This window comes from Chiloscyllium punctatum, chromosome 1, assembly GCF_047496795.1.
Source record: "Chiloscyllium punctatum isolate Juve2018m chromosome 1, sChiPun1.3, whole genome shotgun sequence".
Taxonomy (NCBI): Eukaryota; Metazoa; Chordata; class Chondrichthyes; order Orectolobiformes; family Hemiscylliidae; genus Chiloscyllium; species Chiloscyllium punctatum.
Window position 1 is genome coordinate 111877883 of NC_092739.1, and position 27915 is coordinate 111905797.

General features: G+C 39.0%; 1 protein-coding gene across 4 annotated transcripts in view; it reads left to right on the forward strand.

Annotated features, from left to right (window-relative positions):
• LOC140478739 (probable E3 ubiquitin-protein ligase HERC1) overlaps positions 1-27915 on the forward strand; it is a 342968-nt gene that overhangs the window by 144450 nt on the left and 170603 nt on the right. For all 4 annotated transcript variants that reach the window (XM_072572083.1, XM_072572056.1, XM_072572075.1 and 1 more), the window contains exons 29-32: positions 2146-2383; positions 2873-3045; positions 21896-22051; positions 24606-24703. In XM_072572083.1, coding sequence (XP_072428184.1) covers positions 2146-2383; positions 2873-3045; positions 21896-22051; positions 24606-24703 — 665 coding nt within the window. The remainder of the gene's footprint in view (positions 1-2145; positions 2384-2872; positions 3046-21895; positions 22052-24605; positions 24704-27915) is intronic.

Sequence of the window (27915 nt, forward strand, 5' to 3'; positions counted from 1 at the left end):
AGTCCAGAGAATGTTCACTAGGTTGATGCTGGGTATGGAGGATTTTTCTATGAGGGGAGGTTGAGTAGGTTGGATACAACTGATTGAAACAAACAAGATCTTTGGAGGACTTGACAGGGCAGATACAGAGAGGTTGATTCCTCTTGTGAGAGAGTTTGGGACCAGAGGGCATAATCTTTGATTAAGACCAAGATGAGGAAGAATTTCTGAGGGTAGCAAATCTCCTAAAGAAGGCTGCAGAGGCTGGATAGTTAAATATATTCAAAGCTGCTATAGACAGATTTTTCATTAGTAAGGGAATGTGATTGGGGGAAAAGCCAGGAAAGTAGCATTAAGATTATCAGTTCAACCATGATCACATTGAATGGTGAAGCAGATTTGGTGAGCTGCATGGTACTTCTGCTCCTATACCTTCTGGTCTTATTAACTGACTTCTGAAAGACCTAGCAAGCCACTCAGCTCAATGGCAATTAGGGATGGGCTACAGGATATGGGTCTCGCTGGCTAGGTTAACATTTATTACCCATCCCTAATAGCCCAGAGGGCAGTTAAGAATCAACTGCATTAGCACTTAGAGTCTAGAGTCGCAAGTAGGCCAGACATATGTTAAAGATGTCAGATTTCCTTAATTTAAAGGATGTTAGTGACCAAGTTGGGTTTTAACGACAATTGAAAATGGTTACATGGTAACCATTAAAGCTTTCCTTTCCAGATATTTATTGAATTGGAATTTCAACATCTGCCATAGTGGGATTTGAATCCATGTCCCCAGAACATTGGCCGAGGGTCCAGTGACATTGCCACTATGCCACTGCCTCTACAAAGTAGTTCAAAGGAAAAGATATCAAAGTTGGGATACATACATGCTTACAAGGTGTTGAAACAAAGAAAGGTGAGGGATAGGTACCTTGATAGCAATAAACTAACATAAAGGAGCTGGTGATTAGGACCAGATGCAGAGCGCTTAGGGTTCCCCACAGTCCAATTACAAGTGCAGTGTGCAGCTATTGATAGTTCCTTCCCCTACCATTCCCCCAATTATATCCACCTCAAAGGAAGCTGAAGGAGACAAGACAGAAAAGTTGAGACAAGTGAGTATAAGAACTCACGCCATCAAGGACAGGTAAAAGAGCTGGTTTATTTTCCAATTTACCACTTGCAACAATGTAGGAGATCAATTAACAATAAAAAAAAATTGTAATGCAGAGCTAAGCATTTTCAATACATCTATTTAGAGTCCACATTTGCTCTGGATGGTGAATCAAAAGTGCTAGAGAAACTCTGCAAGTCTGATAACATCTGTCAAAAGAGGAACAGAGTTCATATTTCAAGCCCTTCACTAAAATAATGATGAAGGATCACTGGACTCAAAAAGCATTTAAAATTGATACAGTCCATACTTTAAATGTTGTAATATCCAATTAAGCAGTTAGTCACTTTTGTAGATGTTAAGTGCAATAATTCAATGGTTCGAACATACATTAGTCGTGTAGACTTGCCAAACAAGGCACAAATATGCAACAGAAATCTGATCTTTGGTCACTCACTTCCTTCTTCAGTCCTTTAGCGAGCCTATCCAATCAGTTCTGACTCTTAAGTGAATCCCTTTCCTCTGTCTTTCTGTGTGCCTCTCGCACTATCAAGTTGATGCGCAAACCAGTCACAGACTGAGGTGTAGAGAAATGTCATTTATCGATGGAACTATATTTCAGCATGACGTCAACGGCCGACAATGAGGAATAAGTAATAACTAATACCAAAATTTGTCTTCGAACCATGGGTATGAAGGAGAACTAAGAAATTGAAACCCAGATGACTGCTGCACACACAAAACATAATTTGCCAAATTTATTTCATATTAAGTTCTTACAACTTCAAGATTAATACTGCACTAATCTAGGTTATGACGGCATGCACTTATTTTCAAAACTGATTTTTATTTTGAAAATTAGCTTATTTAAGTGTACTTTTTAACATTTTACAGTCCATGTAGGTTATGTATATTTTCTAAAATTTAAATGTTTAACAAAAGTGTTGTACAATTTTTTTTGAACTGGCAATAACTTAGACTAATTCTGTTTTAAGACTGCCAAGTGGTTTTACACTGGTTATTTGAATTTTATTAAATATTGTTTGTTGTTGCAGGAGCACAGCAGCACCTTCTGTTAGCTACTATATTTGCTTTAAACATCCGTTACCAGCCTGCTGACCTATCCGTGGTCATTAACAGTGGTCTTCTCGAAGCTCTTTCAAAGCTGACAAACTCCTGTCTCCTGGTAAACCAACGTTGGCTGATGGCTTCAGTGTCTGGCCATCCCCATTTAAACGTTGCACTAAAGTTGGCAGGTGCTCGACTTCTGCAGATTTTAGCTATCACTGCTAGGTAAGCAATCCATAAAGGAAGCTGTAACTTAGAGTGACATTTAATGAAGTAATATGTCAATCTTGGTAAGTACACTAACATCAAAATCTATTTGCAATTTCTGTTAGGTGGATTTATATTTTGTTTTTCCTTGTAACATCAACAGCATTCCAACAAATAATCATCCATTTTAATGCATAACTTACATTTTTCTGGACCTGGGTGGTTTAGTTACGTTGGTGCACTGAAGCATGTTGAACCCTGATTTATGGATTTTGTCACCCTCCCAACAGATGCTTATAATTGTCAATGTAATACAGTTCTTAATTTTTCTATGGAATTGGTCACAATCTTCACTTTTTTTCTTTTAACCTGTCTATTTGATGCCAATGGTAAAATTGACATAATTTCCTTATCTTTCATAAACTAGATATATTAAATAATAAGCTTTGGTATTTTGATTTGAACTTCTTACATTGATCTCCTATTGCTTTTTGGTTTTCTTTATAGTTCCTATGCAGAAACCTTGTGCCCTGAAGTAGTTCAAGCCCCAATGGATGTATTGTGTTGCCAGTTGCAAAGTTTTTTGCATGCAATGTGTAGAAATTCAGAATGTGAATTAGCTGAAGAGGAATGTACAGAACAACGTAGTTGTGGATCCAGCATCAGATCCAGAAGTAAAGGTGGGAATTGAAAGTTAATGTATAAAATATGTTCACTTATAGAATTTTGTTATTAAAGTATTTTAGATCTCACTATTTAAGAGTGGAGACCTCTCGAGCTATTTGATTTTGCTGCCAGGCAAAGCATATTACATGATAATTAATTGATAATGCTTTTCAAGTGATGGTTTAGCATTTTTTAGTGCTCTTTCAAGGCATTTTTAAAACTAAAACCCTCTTGAGATGCATTGCAGACACAACCGAATGGAACAAACATGCTCAAATGGTGTTAGGTGAGGGATATCTTCACAAAATGTCTGCCTGATATTGCTGGCAGCATTGTGTTGAATTTCCCTGCATACTGTTGATGGGGTTGTGAAACTTTTTATTTTTCAGTGTCTACCAACCCCTAACAATTATTATCAAGAAGCTGTATGCCATGATTTGGTTCGTAGTGGCTTAAATTTATGCACTGCTGTGCCTTCAGTATTGGCGAGAGATTTTATCACTGCCTTAAAAATAGTAGACAAAACAAGGATTGCTTTTTCTAAAGAAAAATAAGATGGTGTTTCTCGTACAAAATAAAGATGGTGCTCCACTAGTTTTGATAACATGCATGTTGATGTATTGATATATTTTATATACCACTTTTCAGTCAGGAGCATTTTGTTTTACACATACATGTTTCAGAACTCAAGCTCTCTGTCATTAGTCTTTCTCGAATATAATGCCTGACTGAAAAGCAGAGCTTAATTGAGTGGTAAAACAGGATTGTAGATGATAAAACACTAGGGTTTTGCTTATTTGAGAGATCAATTGAAGAGGCCAATTCATTCCAGACTCCCAGCAGGAGGAAGCCGAATTGAAAACATAAAATTCAACTATGCTGAAACACTGCAAGACTGAGGCTGCCGATCATTGGATGGAAGAAAGCAAATTACTGATGTATAATAAAGCAAGGAGACCCGAGAGGCAGGAGGTGGATTATTATTGTCTATTCTGCAATAGCTGAGAGATTCTGTTAATTAATTTTTTTTAATAAAGCTAAATTTGTAATAAAGCTTTAGTGGCTTCTTCTAAATTCTTTGAATATAAGTCATGATTTGGAGATGCCGGTGTTGGACTGGGGTGTACAAAGTTAAAAATCACACAACACCAGGTTATAGTCCAACAGGTTTAATTGGAAGCACACTGGCTTTCGGAGCGACACTCTATCACCTGATGAAGGAGCGTCGCTCCAAAAGCTAGTGTGCTTCCAATTAAACTTGTTGGCCTATCACCTGGTGTTGTGTGATTTTTAACTTTGAATATAAGTAGTTGCCTGGTTAAAATTGATCAGGAATGGAAGTTGGAAATGAGAATGTGTTCTGATCCACATCTCTTTTTGGAAATACCTGAATGAAATTATGATTTTTTTTTTAGAAGCTGCTGCTGAGAAATGACTTAAATTTGACTATTAAGTATATTTGATAAAAGTCTTTGCTTTCACGAAATTTATGCAAACCTTAAAGTTGAATCCCTCAATTTTATCTTGAGGATTTAAGGCACAATGCAAGTTTAACAAGTTATATTATTGTTATACCTTCAACAGGAAATTATAAACCATTAAGTTTAAAATAATACCCTAAAACAACTTCTTCCTCGAAGCAGTATGCGACAGAAGGAGGTCAGTTGGCTAATTTATTCCATGCTGGCTCTCTGTGGAGTCCTGTTCCGACAGTGTTTCCTGTAAGCTTATTTACCTAAATTCTCTTTCAATTTTCTTTTGAAATCATTGTCTCTGCTTCCAGCATCCTTTGAAGGATGAGTGTTCCAGGTGAAGACAGTCATGTAACCCTTATTTCTTGGTCCAAACCTTAAGTTTGTGTCCCCTAAGACCATAAGACATAGGAGTGGAAGTAAGGCCATTCGGCCCATCGAGTCCACTCCGCCATTCAATCATGGCTGATGCGCATTTCAGCTCCACTTGCCAGCGTTCTCCCCGTAGCCCTTAATTCCTCTAGACAACAAGAACCTATCAATCTCGGCCTTGAAGACATTTAGCGTCCCGGCTTCCACTGCACTCCGTGGCAATGAATTCCACAGGCCCACCACTCTCTGGCTGAAGAAATGTCTCCGCATTTCCGTTCTGAAATGACCCCCTCTAATTCTAAGGCTGTGTCCACGGGTCCTAGTCTCCTCGCCTAACAGAAACAATTTTCTAGCATCCACCTAGTTCTAGTTAAGTCAACTAGTGGGAATGCCTTTCCTTTGTCTACCTTAAACATGTCATAATTTCATACACCTCTCAACTCTCAACGTCCTCTCAAGCTCATTTGCTCCAAGGAGGAAATCTCAAGCTTCTCCAACCAAATTTTGTGACGAAAATGTCTCCTTTCTGGAACCAGTCTGATCAATCTTATTCTCTGCTCTCTCAAGGATCCTCATGTCATTTTAAAAGTTCTTTTTAATCTATTCTTTCATAGGTTATGGGTGTTACTGACTAGGCAAGTATATATTGCACAATCTTGCTAGACTGTTTCTATAGGCAGTTAAGAGTACCTCCTATTGCTAAGGGTCTGGAGTTGCATGTGAGTAAGGATGCAAACTTTCTTCCCCGAAAAGTATTAGTGAATCACTTGGGTCTTTAAAACAATCTGTGATAAGAGTCATGGTCAAAATCTCGCCTATTTTTATAGTCTAGTTTTATCAGTTGAATTCTAATATGAGCTGCTGTTATGAAATTCACACCCATGTTTGCCTCTCTCCAGTGGCATTGCAACTCTGCCGTCATTTCCCCTAAAGTGTAGTGATTATAAGTGGATGCAGCACTATAGTTATTGTATAACCAGATGTCTATTACATTTCTGCATAATTTTATACATTTGTATTCAATACCTCTATTTGTAAAGCTGCAGGTTCCACACACTTTGCTAGCCAGTCTCTGTATGACCTGTCAACTTTAAAGATCTGTGCACATGTACTCCCAGGTACCTCTCTGCCTGTGAACACTTCAAAAATATATCATTTGTTTTATGTTGCCTCTCCTTCACCCTGCTATCATATTTTTTATAACGAATTCCATAAGACAGGAGTGGAAGTAAGGCAATTTGGCCCATTGAGTCCACTCCACCATTCAATCATGGCTGATGGGCATTTCAACTCCACTTACCCGCATTCTCCCCAGAGCCCTTAATTCCTTGTGACATCAAGAATTCCAGCTGCCACTTGGCTGCCAATTCTGCTAGCCTATTTATTGTCCTGACATAGTCCATTGGTATCATGCTGAATATTTGTGGTACCTCCCAAGTTTGGAGCCTTCCCCAAATTTTGAAATTTTACTTTGTATTTAAATATACAGCTCATTTATATATCAGTTGAAGCAGCTGTCCTAGAACTGAACCTTGGATACACTTCCTACTATGCTCCAGACTGAAAAATAGCCATTTATCACAGCCTACTGTTTTCGGTCCTCAAATCAATTTTTTAATTTAAACTCTCACTGACAATGCTCTTCCATGCGGCTTAATTTTGTTAACTAACCATTTAATTAGTACTTTGGATTCCAAGCAGCTATTTGACAATGTATTTTCTTTATCAGTCTTCATCAAAACAATTAATTTGATCTATCTTTTTCAAACCTGTAGACATTTAATTAATTTAAACCACTCCAGGTGGCTGATGATTTTGTTTTCTCTGATTCTTATTATTTCTAAATCTTTGCCACCACTAATATTAAGCTGACTAGCCTGTAGTTACTGGGAATGTCCTTGCAGCATTTCTAGCATACAGCTGCCTTGTGGGCGGCACAGTGGCTCAGTGGTTAACCTGTTGCCTCACAGTGCTAGGGATCCAGGTTCAACTCCCACCTCCAGCAAATGTCTGCGTGGAGTTTGCACATTCTCCCTGTATCTGTGTAGGGGGTTTCCTCCGGGTACTCCGGTTTCCTCTCACAATCCAAAGATGTGCAGGTCGGGTGAATTGGCCATGCTAAATTGCCCATAGTGTTAGGAACATTAATCAGGGGAAAGAGTCTGGGTGGGTTACTCTTCGGAGGGTCGGTGTGAACTCGTTGGGCCAAAGGGCTTCCTTCCTTTCTTACTGTAGGGAATCTAATCATCTAATCTTGCCACTATCCAGTCCACTGGCACCTCCCCCGCATCCATGAAAAATTTGAGTTTTATAGCAAGCGTTCTTTTATTTCAACTCTTATCCCCGTATTCTGAAACCATCTTCCCTAATTTAAGACTCTCCCAGTAGTGGAAACATCATCTCAGCATCTACGATGTCAAGCCCCATCTGAATCTTTTATGTTTCAATAAAATCCTTCCCCCCCCATCCTTCTAAACTCTTAACCAGTAAAGGCATTCTTCATAAGTCGACCCCTTCGTCCCAAGAATTGGTCCAGTGTATCTCTTTTGAACTGCCTCCAAAGGCATCTTTTCCTGAGTCCAGAAAACAAAACTATGCAAAGTACTTCAGATGCAGCCTCACCAACTCACATGCAGTTGTAGCAAGTTTTTCTATTTTTAAACTCCAGCACCCTAGCAATAATTGCCAAAATTCCATTCTCTTTCTCAATTACATTGTGTTTATGCACAAAAACACCCAGATCACTCTAGACTGCATTTTTGGAGTGTGTTTCTAGTTAAATAGTAACCTGACTTTTGATTCTTCCTGCTAAAGTTCATAACCTGTCTCTTTCTTATTTTAAACTCCATCCGCCAAGCTTTTTGCCCATTCACAGGACCTATCTGTTATCCCCTTGCAGATTCTTTATGTACTCGTAACCACATGCCCTCCAATGATTTTTTTGTGTGTCATGTGCAAACGTGACTACAGTCTGCCCCTTCCTCCAAGTTATTAATATAGTTCATAATTGAAGCCCTTGGACTGATTGTGTGGCACTTCACTTGTTATGACTTTCTGACCTGAGAAAGAGCCATTAATTCCAATTTTATCTTCTGTGTTAACCAATCCTGAATCCGTGCTAATATTTCACTCCCAATTATTTGAGCTCCTAACTTGTGCAATAAAGTTTTACATGACACCTCAGTGAATGCCTCTGGAAATCCAAATACACTGCACCTCTGGTTCCCTTTATCAACTCTGCTTGCTATGTTTTCAAAGAGCTGTAACAGTTTTGTAAAATGCTATTTCCTTTTCACAAAACCATATTGACTGTGTTTGATTTTCTATGCGTCTTGCTATTTCTTCCTTAATAACAGGCTCTAGAATTTTCCCAACAATTATATTAGATTAACTGTCCTTTTGAGTTCCTTTTTTTTCCTGTCCCTCCCTTCTTGAACAGGAGTGTCATACTAGGGGCTTTCCAATTCATTGGAATCCTCCTGGAACCCAGACTGTTCCAGAATATTTTGGCAAATAGCTACACTATCTCTACACCCTTAAAACTGTTAGATGTAAGCCATCAGATCGAAGTGACTCATCTACCTTTAGTCCCATCAGTTTGCCAAATATTTTGTCCCTCATGATAAAAATGTTACCAGATCTTTCTTACCTAATAAGTTCGGGGTGTTTGCACTGTCCTCTACTGGGAAAACCTTTACAAAATATTGGTTTAGTTTATCTGTCATTTCACTGTTATCAATTCTCCAGTCACATCCTCCAAGGGTCCAATATTTCCTTTACTGACTGTCTTTTTATATACCTGTGGAAGCTCTTACTGCTTGTATTTATATTTCTTACAATTTACTATCATAATCAATTTTCTTCCTTTTTATTAGCTTTTTAATAATCTGAGTTCTTTGGTTTAAAACTAGTTTTTGATACTTTGTATGCCTTTGTTTTTTGATTGGATACTTCCCTTGACTATTTTTGTTAAAATAGTGATTCATCCTTCCCACAGAGTCCATATTTTTGACAGGAATACATTTTTGCTGAACATTATGAAATACCTGCTCAAATGTCTACCAGTAATTAACTACTGACCTTCCCCTTTAATTTACGGTATACTTTTGATTTGTATCTGGCAAACTATTTATTTCCATTAGACCATTCCAAGTCTGAAGAGTGTAGGACTACTAATAAGCTGTTCGCTTCACTTTCAAAGAGCTGTTTTGGCCTCATGATTTTAAGGTTGAGGGTTTTTTTCTGGCTGCTTGGTTTTGAAGCATTAGACAACTTTACATGCATGATATTTTATGAAATATGAAGGTAAGATTGCCCAATGCATGAAATAATCTTTATTGGGCTTAAACGAGGTTTTTGCTCTGAAAGGGAAGGGCCCTAGTTGTGATGTACATGTAAAAGAGAGATAGGGGCATACTTTTAATATCACAGGACTAGCTGATCCTGTAGCCCAAGCTGATGTTCTGTGGTTTGAAACTTACTATAGCAGACAATGAAATTTGAATTAAATAAAACCTATAATAGCCGTCTATTGTAGTAAAAGCCCATCTGATTCTCTAATTTATTTTAAGGAAGGAAATCTGCTTTCCTTACTTGGCCCCAGCTACATATGTCTTCAAACCCATATCAATGTGGTTGACTTTTAACTGAAGTACAATGGCCTCTGAAATGGCCTAGCAAGCCACTCCATTCCAAAGCAATTAGAGTTGGGCAGTGAGTGCTGGCCAAGCTATAGATGCCCACATCCATGATAGAATAAAGAAAACTATATGCATATATTCACATTTTATTAAAGAGTATGAATACTGACCATTTGTTTTCCTCGATTATATATATCAGAACACCTGTTGTAATCAGAGTTTCTGGTATGTAATGTCTTTTTCTTTCTTGTCATTTTTTCTCCTGTTACTGTGCAAGTAAAACTATGAAAAGTAGAGCTACTGACTTTTCCTGAGCACTGTATATGCAGGGCAAATTCAAAAGTACTTTCATTTGAATTGCTTCTCTCTGAATTGATGTCATTAGATTGTTTGTTGCATGGCTATGGAAGTCCCATCCTGCTATCATCAGCAGTTGTGGGTGTTAGCTGACGCAGTCTTCCACAACCAATTGATCTCATTGTGCTTTATAGCTTGCAAAGAGAATTTATTATCAAGTAGTTGCTGTTGTAGTGTAGGATTAAAATCTCGCAAACAGATGTGATAATCATCACTTAATAGTTGTTTTTGGAATGTTGACTCTGGGATAAGAATTGATGTAGGGCACTTGGTATAACTTCCTTGCTCAGCTATGATCCTGTCACATGTCTGAGCAAGCTTGAGGTGCCAAACAGTCTACTCGTGTCCCTATTTCTTATCATCTTTGAAATAATATAATGGTATATTTTACATCTACCCAAGCATAGAGTCCTGTTTATCATTTCAAATTATAACAGCTAATTGGCTTTTTTGGACTTCTCCCATATGCAAACCTTTTGATGTGACTAATTGAATGTTATTTTAAACTATTATTGGATTCTCTGTGCTAATTAACACTTCTGCAATAGGGCCAATTAGCTGAAGTGGATTAGGAAACTAGATTAAATGGTATGATGGTAGACCAGCAATGGCAAATAATTGAATGTTATTTCACAATCTGCAACAAATCTAAAATCCCATGAGATGCAAATGTTGGCTTAAAGGGAAAGGCTTATAATGTTTCCAAAAAGCGTAGTAAACCCACGGTTGGGGAGACTTTGGAATTCCACAAAGGATGGTCAAGAATTTGATTTGAATATGTTTTTTAAAAAAGTGATCTAGCAAGAGACATGCAAACAGATTGTAAAAGCATTTTAGTATTCTCACAAGGAAGAAATTAGCAAAATTAAATATGGTTTATTTGAAGGCAAATACTAAATTTGTAACAGGAAATGTAAAAGCCTGAAACAAATATAGGGCAACCCCGATTTACATATAAGGGTGTAATTTTAAAGGTCCATCATATGAACGTTTCCTGTACTCAAGAATGGCTATTTTATATTGTCCCCTATTGTGTTCCAATTTGTAAACTAAGTCTAGAACTGAAACAGTTTGCAACCTAGGGACTGTCTGTACTATTCCTCCTCTTTGTTAAAGGAGGAGTCAAAATTTTGTGCAGACTTGGTGGGGAAGGATAGGTTCAATGAAAATGAGGAACTTAAATTAATTGTCAAAAGGAAATGGTGCTATAAAAGGTAATTTGATTAGAATTTGCCAAACCACTTGATCTGAAGGTTGCATCCTATGTTTTCAAAAGTTATAGAGAAAGTATATGCAATGATTTTGATCTTCCAGAATTCCCTATATTTGGTAAGCAGTGGAAAGAAAAAAAAGGGTCTGCAAGGCATTGGGGAAAGGACAGGGAAATGTCTTGCTCTTGCATAGAGTTGACATGGGTTCAACAGATCTCTTTTTGTGATGTAACTGTTCTTTGGTTTTACTTTGCCCAAATAGCTTAAAAGACTATCTTGCAGTTATGTCTACTTTTACCTTTTTCAGTGCTATTAATCTGGTTTCTAAAAATGATCTGTTAACAGACACTTCATTCAAATCAGTTCTGTCCTAGTAACACCATGAATGCCGCACACTGATTTAAAGGTGCGAGTTTATTTGTAGTATCAGAGTGGCAGACTACCATTATGCTACATCAGGTGAAATATGGCATATCAGCATCAAAGGAATCTTCAAGCTGTTTATAATTTCCTTACTTGAATTTTAAAATGAAATAAAGCACCTGTTTAATTAAACTCTGTTATAAGATAATGTTTTATTCTGTATATCTTTTGACTTAGTAGTTATAATTTGTTTAAAGATGCATATTGTGTTATGACCACATTGATAAAACATCTAAGAATATTTCCCTTTCAAAGAAATTTGCAGTAAAGCAATCTTGTTCATTCCCAAATTTTCTAAATACAACTTTTTTATGGATTGTGCCTCAGCAAGTTTTTCTTCCCATTGTAAACAGAAAAGTTTATTTAGATGACTGCTCTCCAAATACATCATTAACATATATTTTGTCTTTTCATGTGCTGATGGTGTCATTGAGAATTTTTATTCAGAACTTCATGGATTCAAGCTTCAATCTTGGACTCAGTGATGTGTTAGGCACTGACTACAGCTAAGTGTTGATAGAGTGCTGCATTATCGGATATGCACTCTGATCTTACCTCCTGGGTAAAATTGATGAATTGGGAAGAGGAGATGCAAAATGAGACAGCTCTTAAGTCCACATGTAGTATGGCTGGAAAAATGGAGAAGTTTTAGCTCACTTTCCTAAAATTCCTTTCGCCCCCAACCCAGCAAGAAAGTTCTTGCAGGTGTCCAAGAACTCATGAACCCTATGCACCTAGTACTATTTCAACAATTTCAACAAATGAACCACCTTGTCTTCCACAAAGCTAAAAAGGATGATTGCATCACCATTTAACTCTTTAAGATCTGAAGTTGGCTCAGACTGTGTCTGATTAAACAAGTAGAGTTGATTATTCCAGCTTTTAATAAAAGAAGAACTATGTAATTAAGTATGATATTTGATGTTCACTTCAAGGTGCTTTGGCAAACAGATCAAGGGAAAAGCAGAGTGGCTTTTATCCAGAAAAGAATCTGTACTAGTTAAATATATTTCTCAGTGTTCTATGGCAGTGTAATCTACCATAGAATCATAGAGGGCACTATCTCTTTTGGGCCAATGCTGACACTTAAAGAATCACCTCCCTGTTCAGGTTGTTTTACTTGGATCTCTGCATGTGAGATTCTGAAAGAAAAATACACTGAAGGAATGGAGCCCAATATATAGAGCTGGAGGCTTTATTTAGATCAGTTTCTTCCACTTTCAACTAAGTCATGTGGTGAAAATCATACATAAGCAAACATAGCTACTGTGCAAATATTATACCTTTCATTGACATACTAATTTCATACAGTTTTAATGTGTGATGGTCAATAATATACGAATAAACAGGTTGCTTAGTTTTAAAACAAAACAAACTGCTCAAGGAACTAAGCAGACTTACCAGTATCTGTGGAGAGAAAACAGAGTTAACCTTTTGATACTAGTAACCCTGGTTTCAAGGAAGGGTCACTGGACACGAAACGTTAACTGCTTTTTCTCCACAGTTGCTGAAAGACCTGCTGAGTTTCTCCAGCAATTTCTGTTTCTGTTTCAGATTTTCAGCATCTGCAATTCTTAGCTTTGCTTTGCTTGTTTTGGTTTTTTTCTATGCATGGTCTTTCTTTTTCATTTATTGTTCACAATATTGATGCTCATGTGTTGCAGCTGTTGACTGAGGCTTAAACCACTAATTTCTGATCAAAGAACGAGGTGCATGGTCCACAACAAAAAAAACTTGTGTACCGATACAGTGGAAATAGGTTAAATGACTACTTTCATAATCATTCAAAGTTTAACAAACATGCTGAATCTATGGGATATTGGAATTCACAAAATGAAATTAGATCCACACCCAGAGTATGTAATCTTATCTGAATAAATTCAAATTTTATGCTGTGTGAGTCTGTTCAAAAATGTCAAAGTAAATGCAAACTAAATAATTATAGGAAATTGTGCATGAGAAAGTAATATGAGTGAAGTTTTGAAATCTTGGTCAACTCCAAAGACTTGTGAAATAACTCCACGAAATCCTGTCCCCAAGTCACCTGTTGTAAGCGTGCATGGTATATGCACTGACCCACCTAGCTCAGAACCAGCTTCTTGAGTGAGCAGAATCCATGACATTCCTGTTATATGTCAGCTAGGACTCCCTGATTGGACCAGGTTAACAACTCCAATTAGGGAACTAATATTCTGAGATATCCAACTGACTGACCTAGTTCCAATCACCACAGCGGAAGTGGTTAAGAGCTATTGTGTCAGTTTTGCAAGTGTTACAAAAGGTTTTGTCCATATTTATTAATCAAAATAGTGATCTGTATATGCTTCATAAAAACATTTTTTTATTCTTCATGTGCAGGTAGCTCTTCTGTAAAGCAATGGTTGCGTTCTTATGCAACTCCACATGTAGAAAAATCATGCTTTAGGAGCTGTGCCTAAGTGTTGGCGATGTAAGTGTATTACAGCCGATGCACACTTTAAAAATCTGTGCTTTAGAAACAATGTCCCCAATTCTTCAATGGCATTAGAGTTAATTTGCGTTAACGAAAAGCACGTTATATAGAATGATCTGTATGGGATGTGGGCTTCGCTGGCTGGACCAGCATTTATTGCTCATTCCTAATTGCCTTTCAGAAGGTGTGTGGAAACTGCTTTCCTCAACTACCGCGGTCCAAATGGTGCAAGTTAAATGCTGTTAGGGAAATGGTTCCAGGATTTGGAATACTGACAGAAAAGAAAAAGTGACATATTTCCAAGCCAGATGGTGAGCGACTTGAAGGGGACCTTGCAGATGATTTGTGTTCTTGTGTATCTGCTGCCCTTCTGGTGGTAGTGGTCTTGCATTTAGGACATGCGATCTTAGGGAGCCTCGCTAATTTCTGCTTGCATTTTGAAGATTGTCCATGTTGCTGCTAATGTACATCAGTGGTGGAAGAAGTGAATTTTTGCACATGTGGTGCCAATTAAGCAGGCTGCTTTGGTGTCAAGCTTCTTGAATGTTGTTGGAGCTGCATATGGGGAGTATTCCATCACACTCTTGAATTGTGCCTTGGGGACGGACATAATTTGGGGAATCAGGAAGTTATTAGTCGCCAGATTCTCAACCCTGAACTGACCTTCTGGCAGCACTGTTTATATCTAGATTAGAGTGGTGCTGAAAAAGCACAGCAGGACAAGCAACATCCGAGGAGCAGGAAAATCGATGTCTCATGCAAAAGCCCTTTATCAGGAATGATGAAGCAGCCTGCTTAATTGGCACTATATCTACAAAAATTCACTTCTTCCACCACTAATATACCTTCCTGATGAAGGCCTTTTGCCCAAAACATTGATTTTCCTGCTCCTTGGACGCTGCCTGACCTGCTGTGCTTTTCCAGCACCACTCTAATCTAGACTCTGATTTCCAGCATCTGCAGTCTTCACTTTTGCCTAGCACTATTTGTATGGCTAGTCCATTTTAGTTTCTGGTCAGTTGATAATGAAAATTAAATAATGGTAATGCCATTGAAAATCAAGGGCCAACCCATGTCAGAACTGATAACCCCCTGGCATTTAGGTCGAGCAGATATTGTTTACCTTCTAACAGCACAAACCTGAACTTTGCCCGGGTCTTGCTGCATTTGTGCAACCATCAATGAACATCTTCACTTCTGATCTAAGGAAAGGAGATCACTGAAGCAGCTGACATCTGATCTGTTGCTTGTGGAATCACTTAGCCTTGTCGAGTGCTTGCTGCTTTTGTTGTCTGGTGCGCAGGTTGTGTTGTAGCTTCCCTCATTTCTAGGAACTCCTGGTGCTGCTTCTGCCCTCCTACGCTCTTCTTTGAACCAGAGTTAGTCCCTTCACTCAATGGTAATAGTAGAATGGGGATTTTCCATGTTGCAGAATGTGATTGCATACAATTTTGCTTCTGCTAATGGCCCACAATACATCATGGATGCCCAGTATTGAGTTGTTAGATCTGTTTGAAGTCTATTCTATTTAGTGCAATTGTAGTGTCTCACAGTATGATGGGAGGGATGCTCAGTGTGAAGACACGACTTTGCTTCCACGAGGACGTCTGAATAGAATGGGATCTTGATCAGGTGGGCCAATGGGCCAAGGAGTCGCAGATGGAGTTTTATTGAGATAAATGTGAGGTGCTGCATTTTGGAAAGGCAAATTAGAGCAGGACTTATACCGTCAGTGGTAAGGTCCTGGGGAGTGCTGCTGAACAAAGAGGCCTTGAAGACAAGGAACCAGGTTCATAGTTCCTTGAAAGTGGAGCCACAGGTAGGTAGGATAGTGAAGAAGGTGTTTGGTATGCTTACCATTATTGGTCAGTGCATTGAGTATGGGAGTTTGGAGGTCATGTTGCGGATGCACAGAACATTACTTAGGCCACTATTGAAATACTGTGTGCAGTTCTGGTCTCCCTGCTACAGGAAGGATGTTGTCAAATATAAAAGGATTCAAAAAAGATTTGCAAGGATGTTGCCGGGTTTTGAGCTATAGGGAGAGGCTGAATAGGCTGGGGCTATTTTCCCTGAAGGTGACCTTATATAGGTTTATAAAATCATGCGGGGCATGGATAGTGTAAATAGACAAGGTCTTTTCCCTGGGATGGGGGTGTCCAAAACTAGAGAGCATAGGTTTAGGGGCAAAGGGGAAACGTTTAAAAGGCACCTCAGGGGTAACGTTTTCATGCAGAGGGTGGTACATGTATGGAATGAGCTGCGAGAGGAAGTGGTGGAGGCTCATACAATTACAACATTTAAAAGGCATCTGGATGGGTATATGAATAGGGGAAGGATTTAGAGGAATATGGGCCAAATGCTGGCAAATGGAGCTAGATTAATTTAGGATATCTGGTTGGCATGGATGAGTTGGACCAAAGGGTCTGTTTCCGTGCTGTATAGGTGACTCCATGACTGTGCATGGACACTGTTACTAACACTGTGATGGATACATGTTTCTGGTAGACAGATGGATCAGGATGAGCTCACAAATGTATTTACGTCATGTTGATTACACCTGTCACAGACCCAGTCAGAGCTGAGTCAAACTTGATGGACATTGAAAATCCCTTTTCCAGAACAGAATGCCAGGGCAATTCCCACCAGACTGTATTTTACTGTGCCAGCTTTGCTGTCCTCTTTGTCACATGCAGGACATGCCCAGGGAAGGTGGTGATGTTGTCTGGTATGATGGTATGTAACATATTATTCCATGGGTATAACTATGTCAGGCTGTTGCTTGACTCTTCTTTGAGATGATTCTGGGAGAAAGTGAGGACTGCAGATGCTGGAGATCAGAGCTGAAAAATGTGTTGCTGGAAAAGCGCAGTGCTTTTGAAATGGTTCTCCCAATCTTGTTTCTTGCCTGCAGGTGTTAACTGGGTAGCTTTTTTAGGATTGACATGTTTTGTTTGTTGTCCTCATTTTTGGTTGATCAACCTGGCCTAGGTTGATGCCAGGTGCTTCATTGGTTTTATTCCTTTTTTCAGGAGTTTTCGTTATTTGGAAGGAATGAGTAGCTTGTTAGGCCATTTGAGAGGATAGCTGAGAGTCAAACACATTGCTGATGCTTTGGAGTCACATGCAGGCCAGACTAGGTTAGGATGGCAGATTTCCTTTCCTAAAGGGAAAACCAAAGTGGTTTTTCCGACAATTAATAATGATCTGATGGTCATCTTTTGACTTGGAATAACAATATTTAAAATGAAAACTGAATGAAGTTAAATTGCTTCCAGTATTACATTGAGAAATGGAAGACTGGAAGCAGTCGAAGAAAATGGGTCAAATTCAAAGTAACAGAGTAGACAATGATGTTCTGCAAGGAAGAGTGTTAGCACCACATTCACCAGTTTGTACTTTGGAATCAAAACACTTTTTCTAAACGAGGTTGGTTAGCTCAGTTGGCTGGCTGGCTGTTTTGTAATGCAGAATGATGCCAAAGAGTGCATTCAGTTCCCACAGCAGCAGGTTCCATTATTGTTTTAAATTAGAATGGCAGGGGGATGGGAACCAACGTTTAATCTTAGACCGGTACAATTCAGATCAGAACACAGGATGTAGAACATTAGTTAATGATGTAGTCAGTGATTTGGAAAGATAAAGAAGTAGAATTAAAAAGTGTCCAGCAAAAGAAATTGATGGGATTGAATTGTTTACATTTCAATGCAATGAGTATTACAAACAAGGCAGCTGAACAAGGGCAAAGATCAACACATGGCTAAAGGATGGGCAAAATTGGCAGATTCTCACCACTCCTGATAAAAAAAACTTATGCGCAAAACGTCGATTCTCCCAGTCCTTGGATGCTGCCTGACCTGTGCTTTTCTTGCACCACACTCTTAAGGTTGATATCCCTGGATATCGAGTTTTCAGGCAGAATAGAGTTGGTGGCAAAAAAAGGCAGTGGATAGCAGTACTAATTTATAGAATCAATTACAGTTGGGAGAAGGGGTGATATACTAAACAGGTTAATAAATGAGGCTTTATGGGTTGAATTTAGGAATTAAAAAAGGGCAGTCACATCACTAGGAGAATACCTGAAACCCCCAAATAGGGAGAGGGAGACAGAACAACATAAATGTAGACAAATTTCATAATACGAGACTTTTAACTATCCCAATCTCAACCAGATTTCAAACAAATATAAGGAGTATTGAGGGTGAAAAGTTTGGGTACTGTGTCCAGGAATTAATTTAAACAATATGTGATGAGTCCAACAAGAGGAGATATCATTTTGAATTGAGTTTTAGGAAATGAAAATGGACAAGTGGGTGAAGTGACAGTAGGTGGCCATATCAGGGCATAGTGACCACAATTCAGTTAGAGTTAGTGTTATTGCAGAAAAGGACAGAGCTGAATCTGGAATAAAAGTTTTAAACTAGGGGAAGGCAAATTTTTACAAAACTGCAAAGTGATTTGACTGAGGTGGACTGCTAAATGATAAATCAGTGGAAAATCAATAGGAGCCCCTAAAAGCAGACATGAGCCCTCCAGACATAAGAATGGTCCTGCCAAATCTTAATGCCCCTGGTTGCCTAGAAAAATACAGGGAATGATTAGAAAAAGAAAGCTTATAGTCACAAAAACTCAACATTGCAGATATCCTAGACAATATAGAATGCACTGGGATCCAGTTTTTTTAAAAAAAGAAATCAAACCAAAGAGAGGGCATGAAAAAATATTGATGAGTGAGATAAAGGAAAACTCAAAGATGTTTTACCAGAATATGAAGAGCAAAAGGATAGTTAAGGAAGAAGTGGGACCTATCAGAGATGAAGTAAGGAACTTGTGTGAAGATGCAGAGAATGTCAAGAATTTTTTCACCTCTTTTCATCAAAGAAAGGGATGATAAAGATGTAGTAATCCAAGAGGAGCAGTGTGAAATATAGGACAAAAAATTCATGACGAGAGAGCAAGTATAAGAGGAGTCACAATCCTTGAAATTGAACAAGTTGCCAAGACTTGTTCCCTAGGATTTTGAAAGTTATCAGGGAGGAAATAGCAGATTTTAGCAGGTTATTTTTCAAACTTCACCAGACACAGGTGAGGTGCTGGAATGCTGAGAATGTGGTTCAGATGTTTAAAAAGGGTATCAAGGAAATGATAAACTGTTATAGGCTAATTAATCTTACAATTTGCCCACCACTGAAGTTAGAATCAATCCTATGAGATTGGATGAACTGTCACTTAGAAAGATATGGACTAGTCAGAGATAGTCAGCATGGCTTTATGAGGCAGAAATTTGGTTGAATAGCTTGAGGAATTGACAATTAGGATCGATAAGGATTGATGCAGACAATATCCACTGCACTGTTTTAATAGGGCATTTGACAAAGAGGCAAATGGCAGACTGATCAAAAAGTAAAAGCCCGTGGGATACCAAGTTATATGTCGAATTGGTTCAAAGTTGGCTTAGAAACAGGAAACAAAGGGTAATGATCAATGATTGCCTTTGTGTATGCAACACTGTTTCAGGTGGTGTTCTGTAGGGTTTGGTGTTTGGACCCCTGCTGTTTGTTTTCTACATTAATGATTTGCTCTTGAATGTGGCAAACACAATTGGTGAAATTTGCATGCAACACAAAAATTGGCTGTAAGCTTCAAAATGATACAGATTGAGTGGGCAGGAAATGGCAGATGGTATTCAACTCTGGTAAGTGTGAGGTAATACATTGAGGAAGATCAAACAGCAAAAGGGAATACACAATAAATGGGAACATAAAAAGAGGGTTTGATGAAATGAGAGATCTTTGTGTGCAACTGCACAGGTCCTGAATGGAAGCAGTACAGGTGAATGAGGTTGTAAAGAAAGCATGTAATGCTGTCCTTCATTGGCATCCATCATGATGAACTGGTAAGGCCACCAGTGTATTGTGTACAGTTCTGGTCATCACATTCTCTGGAGACAGTATAAAACAGATTCTAAAATATTGCCAGGGCTGGAGAATCATACCTACAAGGAGAGGTTGGGGTTGTTTCCCTTCGAACAGAGAAGGCTGAGGAGTAACATAATTGTGGTCTACAAAATTGTGAGGGATAGAAAGAGAACAGACAAGAACATGTATCACTTGGCAGAAAGGTTACAACTGGGATCATGCATTCATGCTAAATGGCTGAAGGATTAGAGGGGACGTGAGGAAAACTTTTACGCAGAAGTGGTGGGTGTATGGATTTCGCTGCTTGAATTGGTGGTGGAGGCAGAGACCCGAAACTCTTCCAAAAAGTACCTGGATCTGCACCTTGAGTGCTGTAAGCTGTAGGGCAATGGGCTATGTTCAGGAAGATGGGATTAGAAAGAGCATCTAGTGTCCTTGGGTCGGCATGGACAAGATGTGCTGTATCATTTTTAGTGTTCTATTGCTGAGGTTATCATGATCTCTCCACTCACCTGAGGTGTGAGGACCCTCAGGTTGAACCACCACCAGTTGTGTCTCTGTAATGAGAGAGCCCTATTGGACTATTCCAGTAGAGCTATGATGACTTCACCTGTTTGAAACTTGATAAATAGCGCCAGATTTGATGAGCATGAGGAAATAGTCAATACTGAGGAGGAATGCACACATTACAAGACATTAATGAACTTGTATGATGGGTTAAGTATTGATGAATGAAGTTCAGCACGGATTCTTGGAATAGTATGTGTTTGGGAGGAAGAATAGGAAAGGCACTTGTATGGAATGAGAGATATTAGGAGGGACAGATGAAAAAAGAATCACTGGAATCTAAATAATCAAATACTAAAGGTTGTATTACAGTTAAGACCGCAAACAATTTTTTTTATTTCGAGAGAGAAAACTGAAAAGTAAGGAAATTATGCTTACCCTTCATTGAACTTTAGAACACACTAAGTACTGCATGTGGTTATGGTCACCATTTTACCAAAAAAATGCACTGAAGAATACAAAAAAAGGTTACAGTCAGGAAAATAACAATAAGCTAGTCAGTGAGCTATACTGGTCTGATTCAACTTGTATACTTCAAAATGGCAGTTTATCATAACCAGGAAGTTCATTTTTTTTTAAACTGGCTTTTACATCTGGGTCTAGACTGTGACCAAAAATGCATGTCTCTATAGCAAAGAATTGACTGGTAGGGTGTATCTCTTGAAAAAGAAAAGTTGAGGGAATCACCGAACGTCTATCCACATTTTGATAGAATGGACGCAGAGAGCTGATTTTGTGAGAGAGGTAAAACAGTAACTAGCTGTAGTCAATACAAATCTGAAAGGGACTTAGAGTAACAGGAATGTCGAACTCTATATTGCAGGGAGTGGATAAAGTAAATAGTATAGCTGTGTTTAAGAGGATGCTAGACATGAATACAAGGAAGCAAAGACTAGAGGATTACAATGATAGATTTAGATGAGGAATGAAGAGGAAGCAGTGACTGAAGTGGAGCACAAAGATAAGCATGGACTGTTTTGGCAAATGACCTGTTCCTGGGCCTTTCATAACCTATATAATCCTACATAACCTCTCTAGTAAACATGACAAGCAGGAAAGACCTGATGTGTTGAACTCTTTTTGTGATTTTAGTGGTCATAAAGGTGAAGAAAGTAGAACATTTAATTTTATACTTCCATATGTGGCTCCATCTTACAGCATCATTTTAAAAACAAATTTCACACAATGCATCCTGTGGTCTTTTCTAAGTTTTGAATTAAGAGCAGTGTTGGGTTGTTTCCTTGCCCGTTAGAAATGGAATCAAGGCTCATTTATTTTCTGTTGGATTCTTAGTGCAATCAGAAGGTAGGCTTTCATCTTTATCAGGCTGTGTTTGAATCTGGATTGCAGAACCTAAAGGACTCTCAAAGTGAATAATACCTCTGTGTCTCCATTTATCTGTTAAGAATTATGTTGATGTTTTATGTGTTTATTTTTCTCTTTTATAAACAGATCATGGCAAAAGCAGACGAATTGTAGAAACCCAGTTGGGAGACTTTCTTGTTTTTTTGCGTCGTGTTATCTCCTTCAGAAATGTACAGAACAACATTGTTTCTGTGAAATGGATTGATCCACTCTTATTGATAGCTACACAGATGCATGAAACAGGTAAGACAGTGAAGTACACATCTAAGCTAACAATGACCATATGTAAGTAAAATTGAAAAGTTTGAGTGAATTATTGTAGGAACATTTTAGTGCAACAATTTTCATCAAAATTTTAATATCATTTATCATTAATAGAACATAGAACATAGAACATAGAAGAATACAGCGCAGTACAGGCCCTTCAGCCCTCGATGTTGCGCCGATCAAAGCCCACCTAACCTACACTAACCCACTATCCTCCATATACCTATCCAATGCCCGCTTAAATACCCATAAAGAGGGAGAGTCCACTACTGCTACTGGCAGGGCATTCCATGAACTTACGACTCGCTGAGTGAAGAACCTACCCCTAACATCAGTCCTATATCTACCCCCCCTTAATTTAAAGCTATGCCCCCTTGTAATAGCTGACTCCATACGTGGAAAAAGGTTCTCACTGTCAACCCTATCTAACCCCCTAATCATCTTGTACACCTCTATCAAATCACCCCTAAACCTTCTTTTCTCCAATGAAAACAACCCCAAGTGCCTCAGCCTTTCCTCATAGGATTTTCCTACCATACCAGGCAACATCCTGGTAAACTTCCTCTGCACCCGTTCCAGTGCCTCCACATCCTTCCTATAGTATGGCGACCAAAACTGCACACAATATTCCAGATGCGGCCGCACCAGAGTCTTATACAACTGCAGCATGACCTCAGGACTCCGGAACTCAATTCCTCTACCAATAAAAGCCAGTACGCCATATGCCTTCTTCACTGCACTATTTACCTGGGTGGCAACTTTCAGAGATCTGTGTACATGGACACCAAGATCCCTCTGCTCTTCCACACTACCAAGTAGTCTACCATTAGCACAGTAATCCATCTTTTTATTACTCTTACCAAAGTGAATCACTTCACACTTAGCTACATTGAACTCCATTTGCCACCTTTCTGCCCAGCTCTGCAGCTTCTCTATATCCCGCTGTAACCTGCCATATCCTTCCTCACTGTCTACAACTCCTCCGACTTTCGTATCATCCGCAAACTTGCTCACCCAACCTTCTAACCCTTCCTCCAGGTCATTTATAAAAATGACAAACAGCAATGGTCCCAAAACAGATCCTTGCGGAACACCGCTAGTGACGGCACTCCAAGATGAACCTTTGCCATCAACTACTACCCTCTGTCTTCTTCCAGAGAGCCAATTCCTAATCCAAACCTCCAACTCACCCTCAATGCCATATCTCTGTATTTTCTGCAGTAGCCTACCATGGGGGACCTTATCAAACGCCTTACTAAAATCCATATATACCACATCTACCGCTTTCCCCTCATCTACCTCCTTAGTCACCTTCTCAAAGAATTCAATAAGGTTTGTGAGGCACGACCTGCCCTTCACAAAACCATGCTGACTATCCTTGATCACATCATTCTTATCCAGATGTGCATAAATCCTATCCCTTACAATTCTCTCTAAGACTTTGCCCACAACAGAAGTGAGACTCACTGGCCTATAGTTACTAGGATTATCCCTACTCCCCTTCTTGAACAAGGGAACCACGTTTGCTAGCCTCCAGTCCTCTGGCACTACTCCTGTCGACAAAGAGGACACAAAAATCAAGGCCAATGGCTCTGCAATCTCCTCCCTTGCTTCCCAGAGAATCCTGGGATAAATGCCATCAGGCCCAGGGGACTTATCTATTTTCACCCTTGCCAGAATTTCCAACACCTCTTCTCTACATATCTCAAAGCCATCCATTCTACTTATTCGTGCCTCAGTATTCATATCGACAACAATGTCCTGTTCCTGAGTGAATACTGACGAAAAGTATTCATTCAGCGCCTCCCCAATCTCTTCAGCCTCCACACGCAACTTCCCATTACTATCCTTGATTGGACCTATTCCTTCCCTAGTCATTCTTTTATTCCTAACATACCTATAGAAAGCCTTAGGGTTTTCCCTAATCCTACCAACTAAGCACCTTTCATGTCCCCTCCTTGCTGCTCTTAGCTCTCTCTTCAGGTCCTTCCGGGCTACCTTATAACTCTCAATTGCCCCTATTGAACCTTCACGCCTCATCTTTACATGTGCTTTCGTCATTGAGTCAAGTTAATAAGTAATAACTGTGTAACTAGTTCCAGAAAGTCAGCTAGTATTGTGTGTCACATGAACTACTGGTCCAAATTATTAAAGTTTGTAAATTCAAGAATGGTTCACATATAATTGTAAAATAGGCAACTGATAGGTCAGTATGGCTATCGATTTGGTCAGTATACTTATGTATGTTTACAGTTGTAAGTTTTTGTAGTTTAATGAATTGTAGTGAATTGTAACAGGATTAGTAATATCAATAAATAAAAAAACTGCAAAATTGTTATTTAAAGCCTTTGGCATTTTTAAATGCTTTCTTATCCTGTGATAGTGAATTGTTTGCTTGCTTCTTTTATTTAGCTCAGTACACAACCTAAATCTTTGTGCTCTGGGAGCAGAACTTTTATTCTCACTAGTTTTGATTTGCTTCATGAATTTACAACCTGGTAATAACAACTTCAATAACAATTTCCCCCAGGTCTTCCACTCGTGCGCAATTTACGTACCAAGCTGCTAGCCTTGCACATTTTGGAGTCCCTGCTGCCTGCCTGCTTTGAACCAAACCAAATTAAAGAGGTAAGATTGAGTAATGTACTTAACCATTATTAAAGGAAAATGTTAGGATGTATATAGTTCAGTATGACTGTATAAGAGATTTTTTAAGTCAGCTTGATGGCCAAATGATATTGACATTGGAGTAGGAATCCAGAGACCTAGGTGAGATGGTGGTATTTGAATTTGATTTAAATTTATTGATGATCAAGAAACTCCTCTAGATCACTCGTATCCTTTAAGTGAGGAAAGGTGCTGATATTCCTGTACTGATCTGCATGTAACTCCAGAAGAATAGCAATGTGGTTGACTCTCGGCTGCCTTCTGAAATGGATATTGTCCGGGTCTTGCTGCATTTGAACATGGACTGCTTCTATATCTGAGGAGTCATGGATGGTGCTACGTGTGTGCAATCATTGGCAAACGTGCCTACTTCTGAACTTAAGATGGATTGAAAGTCATTTGATGAGCTTTCTGAAGATGGTTGGGCTCAGGACACTAACTTTAGGAGCTGTGGCACAGTCATCATGTCTCTATTTCTGGACCAGAAGACCTGGATTGAAGTCCCACCTCCTCCATAGATGTGAAATAACATTTCTGATCAGGTTAATTAAAAATATCTAACTCCTTCTAGAGACGACTGACCTCCAACAAAGAATCATCTTCCTTTGTGCCAGATATGACTTCAACCAGCAGAGTTTTCCCCCTGATTCCCATTGACTCCACTGGTGTCAGTGAGCAGGCTATCGCTGAACAAATGCTGCTTGAAAGCATTGTTGATTATTTCTTCGTTTACCGAAAGTAGCTGATGATGTGGTAACTGGCCATGTTGGAGTTGGCCTAGTTCTTGTTTACAAGATGTAAGTGCTGTTTTCCACATTGTCAGGTAGATACCTGCTCTGTAGCTGAACAAGGATGGCTTGACCGGGGTGTGGCAAGTTCTGGAGTACAAGTCTTCAGTTCTATTGCAGGTATGTTTTCAGGGCCTATAGCCTTTGCAGGAAGCACTACCTCCAATTGTTTCTTGATATCACATGGAGTCCATTGAATTGGTTGAAGTCTGGCTTCTGTGATGCTGTTTACTTCCGGACATGGCCGAAATGGATCATTCACTTGGCTTATGAATGCTTTAATCCTAATTTATGCACTGATCTTCAAATCATTGAGAATGGGACTACTTGTTGAGCCTCCTCATCCAGTGAAGTAATTATCCACTATATGGATGTGGCAGGCCTGAAGAGCTCAGATCTGATTTGTCAGTTAGGGAATTGCTTAACTCTGTCATTTGCTCCTTGTGCTGTTGGCATGCAGGTGGTCTTCTAACCTCACCAAGTTGATACATCATTTTTAGAAATGGTTGGTGTTGCTCCTGGCATGCCCTCCTACACCTTTCATTAAACTAGGGTTTATCCCTTGGCTTGATGGTAATGGCAGGATGGGGGGTATGTCAGGTTTTGAATATGCCGATTATACTGGAGTGTGATTCTACTGTTGCTGATGTTGCACAGTATTGCAGAGATGCCTAGTTTTGAGTTACTAGAACTGTTCAAAGTCTGTCTGTGAGCAGTTGTGGTCCCCTTGTTTCAGGGAAGGTCTTCAGAATGTAGGGATTGTCTTGTAAGCAAGAGTTAAGCAGATTGGAACTCTACTCACTGGAATTTAGAAGAATGAGCGATGATCTCATTGAAACATCTACAATTCTTAAGGAGCTTGACAAGATGTTGCTTCAGCTGAGAGGTTGCTTCTCCTCATGTCAGAGTCTAGAACCAGAGGACACAACTTCACATTAAAGGGGCACTAATTTAAGATGGAGGTGGGAAATTTATTTTGAGGGTTGACAGTCTTTGAAACTCCTTGCCACAGAGAGCTGTGGGGACGGAGTCTTTGTGTATGTTTAAGACTGAGAGAGATTCTTGATCAGTAGGGGAGTCAAAGATTACAGGAACAATGCAGGGAAGTGGTTGTGAGGAATGCCAGATGATCCATGATCCTATTGAATGGCGGAGAAGGCTCAAGAGCCTATTTCTTATGGGAGAAGTCTCACCTGTATCCCCAGGAACCTAGCCTGAGGTTCTCAGTAACTATGCCATTAACATATCTCCTGTGTCACTGCCTCCCTGTCTGTATCTGTGACCTTGAGGATCATAAGAGAGTATTGAGATGTCTCCTGAAATGCTGGCAAGTTGCTTATTGTACCCCTTCGTACACATAGACCAAAACCTACATGCCACAAGTTCAAAATCCAACTTCAATTAATTGATACCAGTTCATAAATAAATTACACACCTTCTACAGTATTGCCACATTTCAACCCCATACCAGTCGACATTCTGCCATCCTCGATCACACAATAAAATTTCAATCTCTTTTTCTCTTTACCTTTGCAATTTGAACCTTCCTATCCTAATATCAGGATGGAAGGAAGACTTACTAAGTCAACAAATCCTCTTTGTTCCTGCCCCAGTTTCTTTCTGAAACACTCAGCATGTTTTAACATCTTCGGTATTTAATGTTGCAAACAAAAATGAATTTAAAAAGCACAATGTTGCTGTTTTCTTCCACCCCAAATTCATGTACATACGTTTTGATTTGGCAAAAATGCCAATATAAGTGTGTTTGCTTTGGTAAAACTGTAGAAGAATAAACTTAGCTCAGAAGAGCGTGGGTGAAGTCAACATCACAGGGAAGAGGACACTAACCCTATTAAAACTAGCATTCACAATGCAAGTGGCCTGTATTACTTAGTCATCCTGCATCACTTAGATTGGGACGTACTTGTTTTGTTCTGTCACGGCAAACAATAGGAGAGGTGCTAAACAAATTGGAGTGGGTTTAGGTATTCAAAAAATTTAGTGTATTTTCACTTTATATATCCACCTTACAAAGTGTAGATTAAAATCTTGGCGGATCATGACAAAAAAAGAAAACTTTTTAAAAGCTTGAAACCAAATGCAATCTATTAAAAGAACTCAATGAAGAAAGAACACAAACATTCTATTTGAATTCAATGTCATACATAATATGCTGAGTGGTTGGATTTTCATTTTTGTATTTTTGAAAATGGCATAATCAATGGTGTACATCAACATCATAGTGAAAACATTAATCAGTCTGCTCTGTGCTTTATTTGGTAACATTTCTTTCACCAAAGGTAGGAATGAAAACCTTAATTGAAGCAAATCTTGCCTTTACTGAAGTGAATGGCAACAATTATTGACTAGTGGAAAACATTTGAT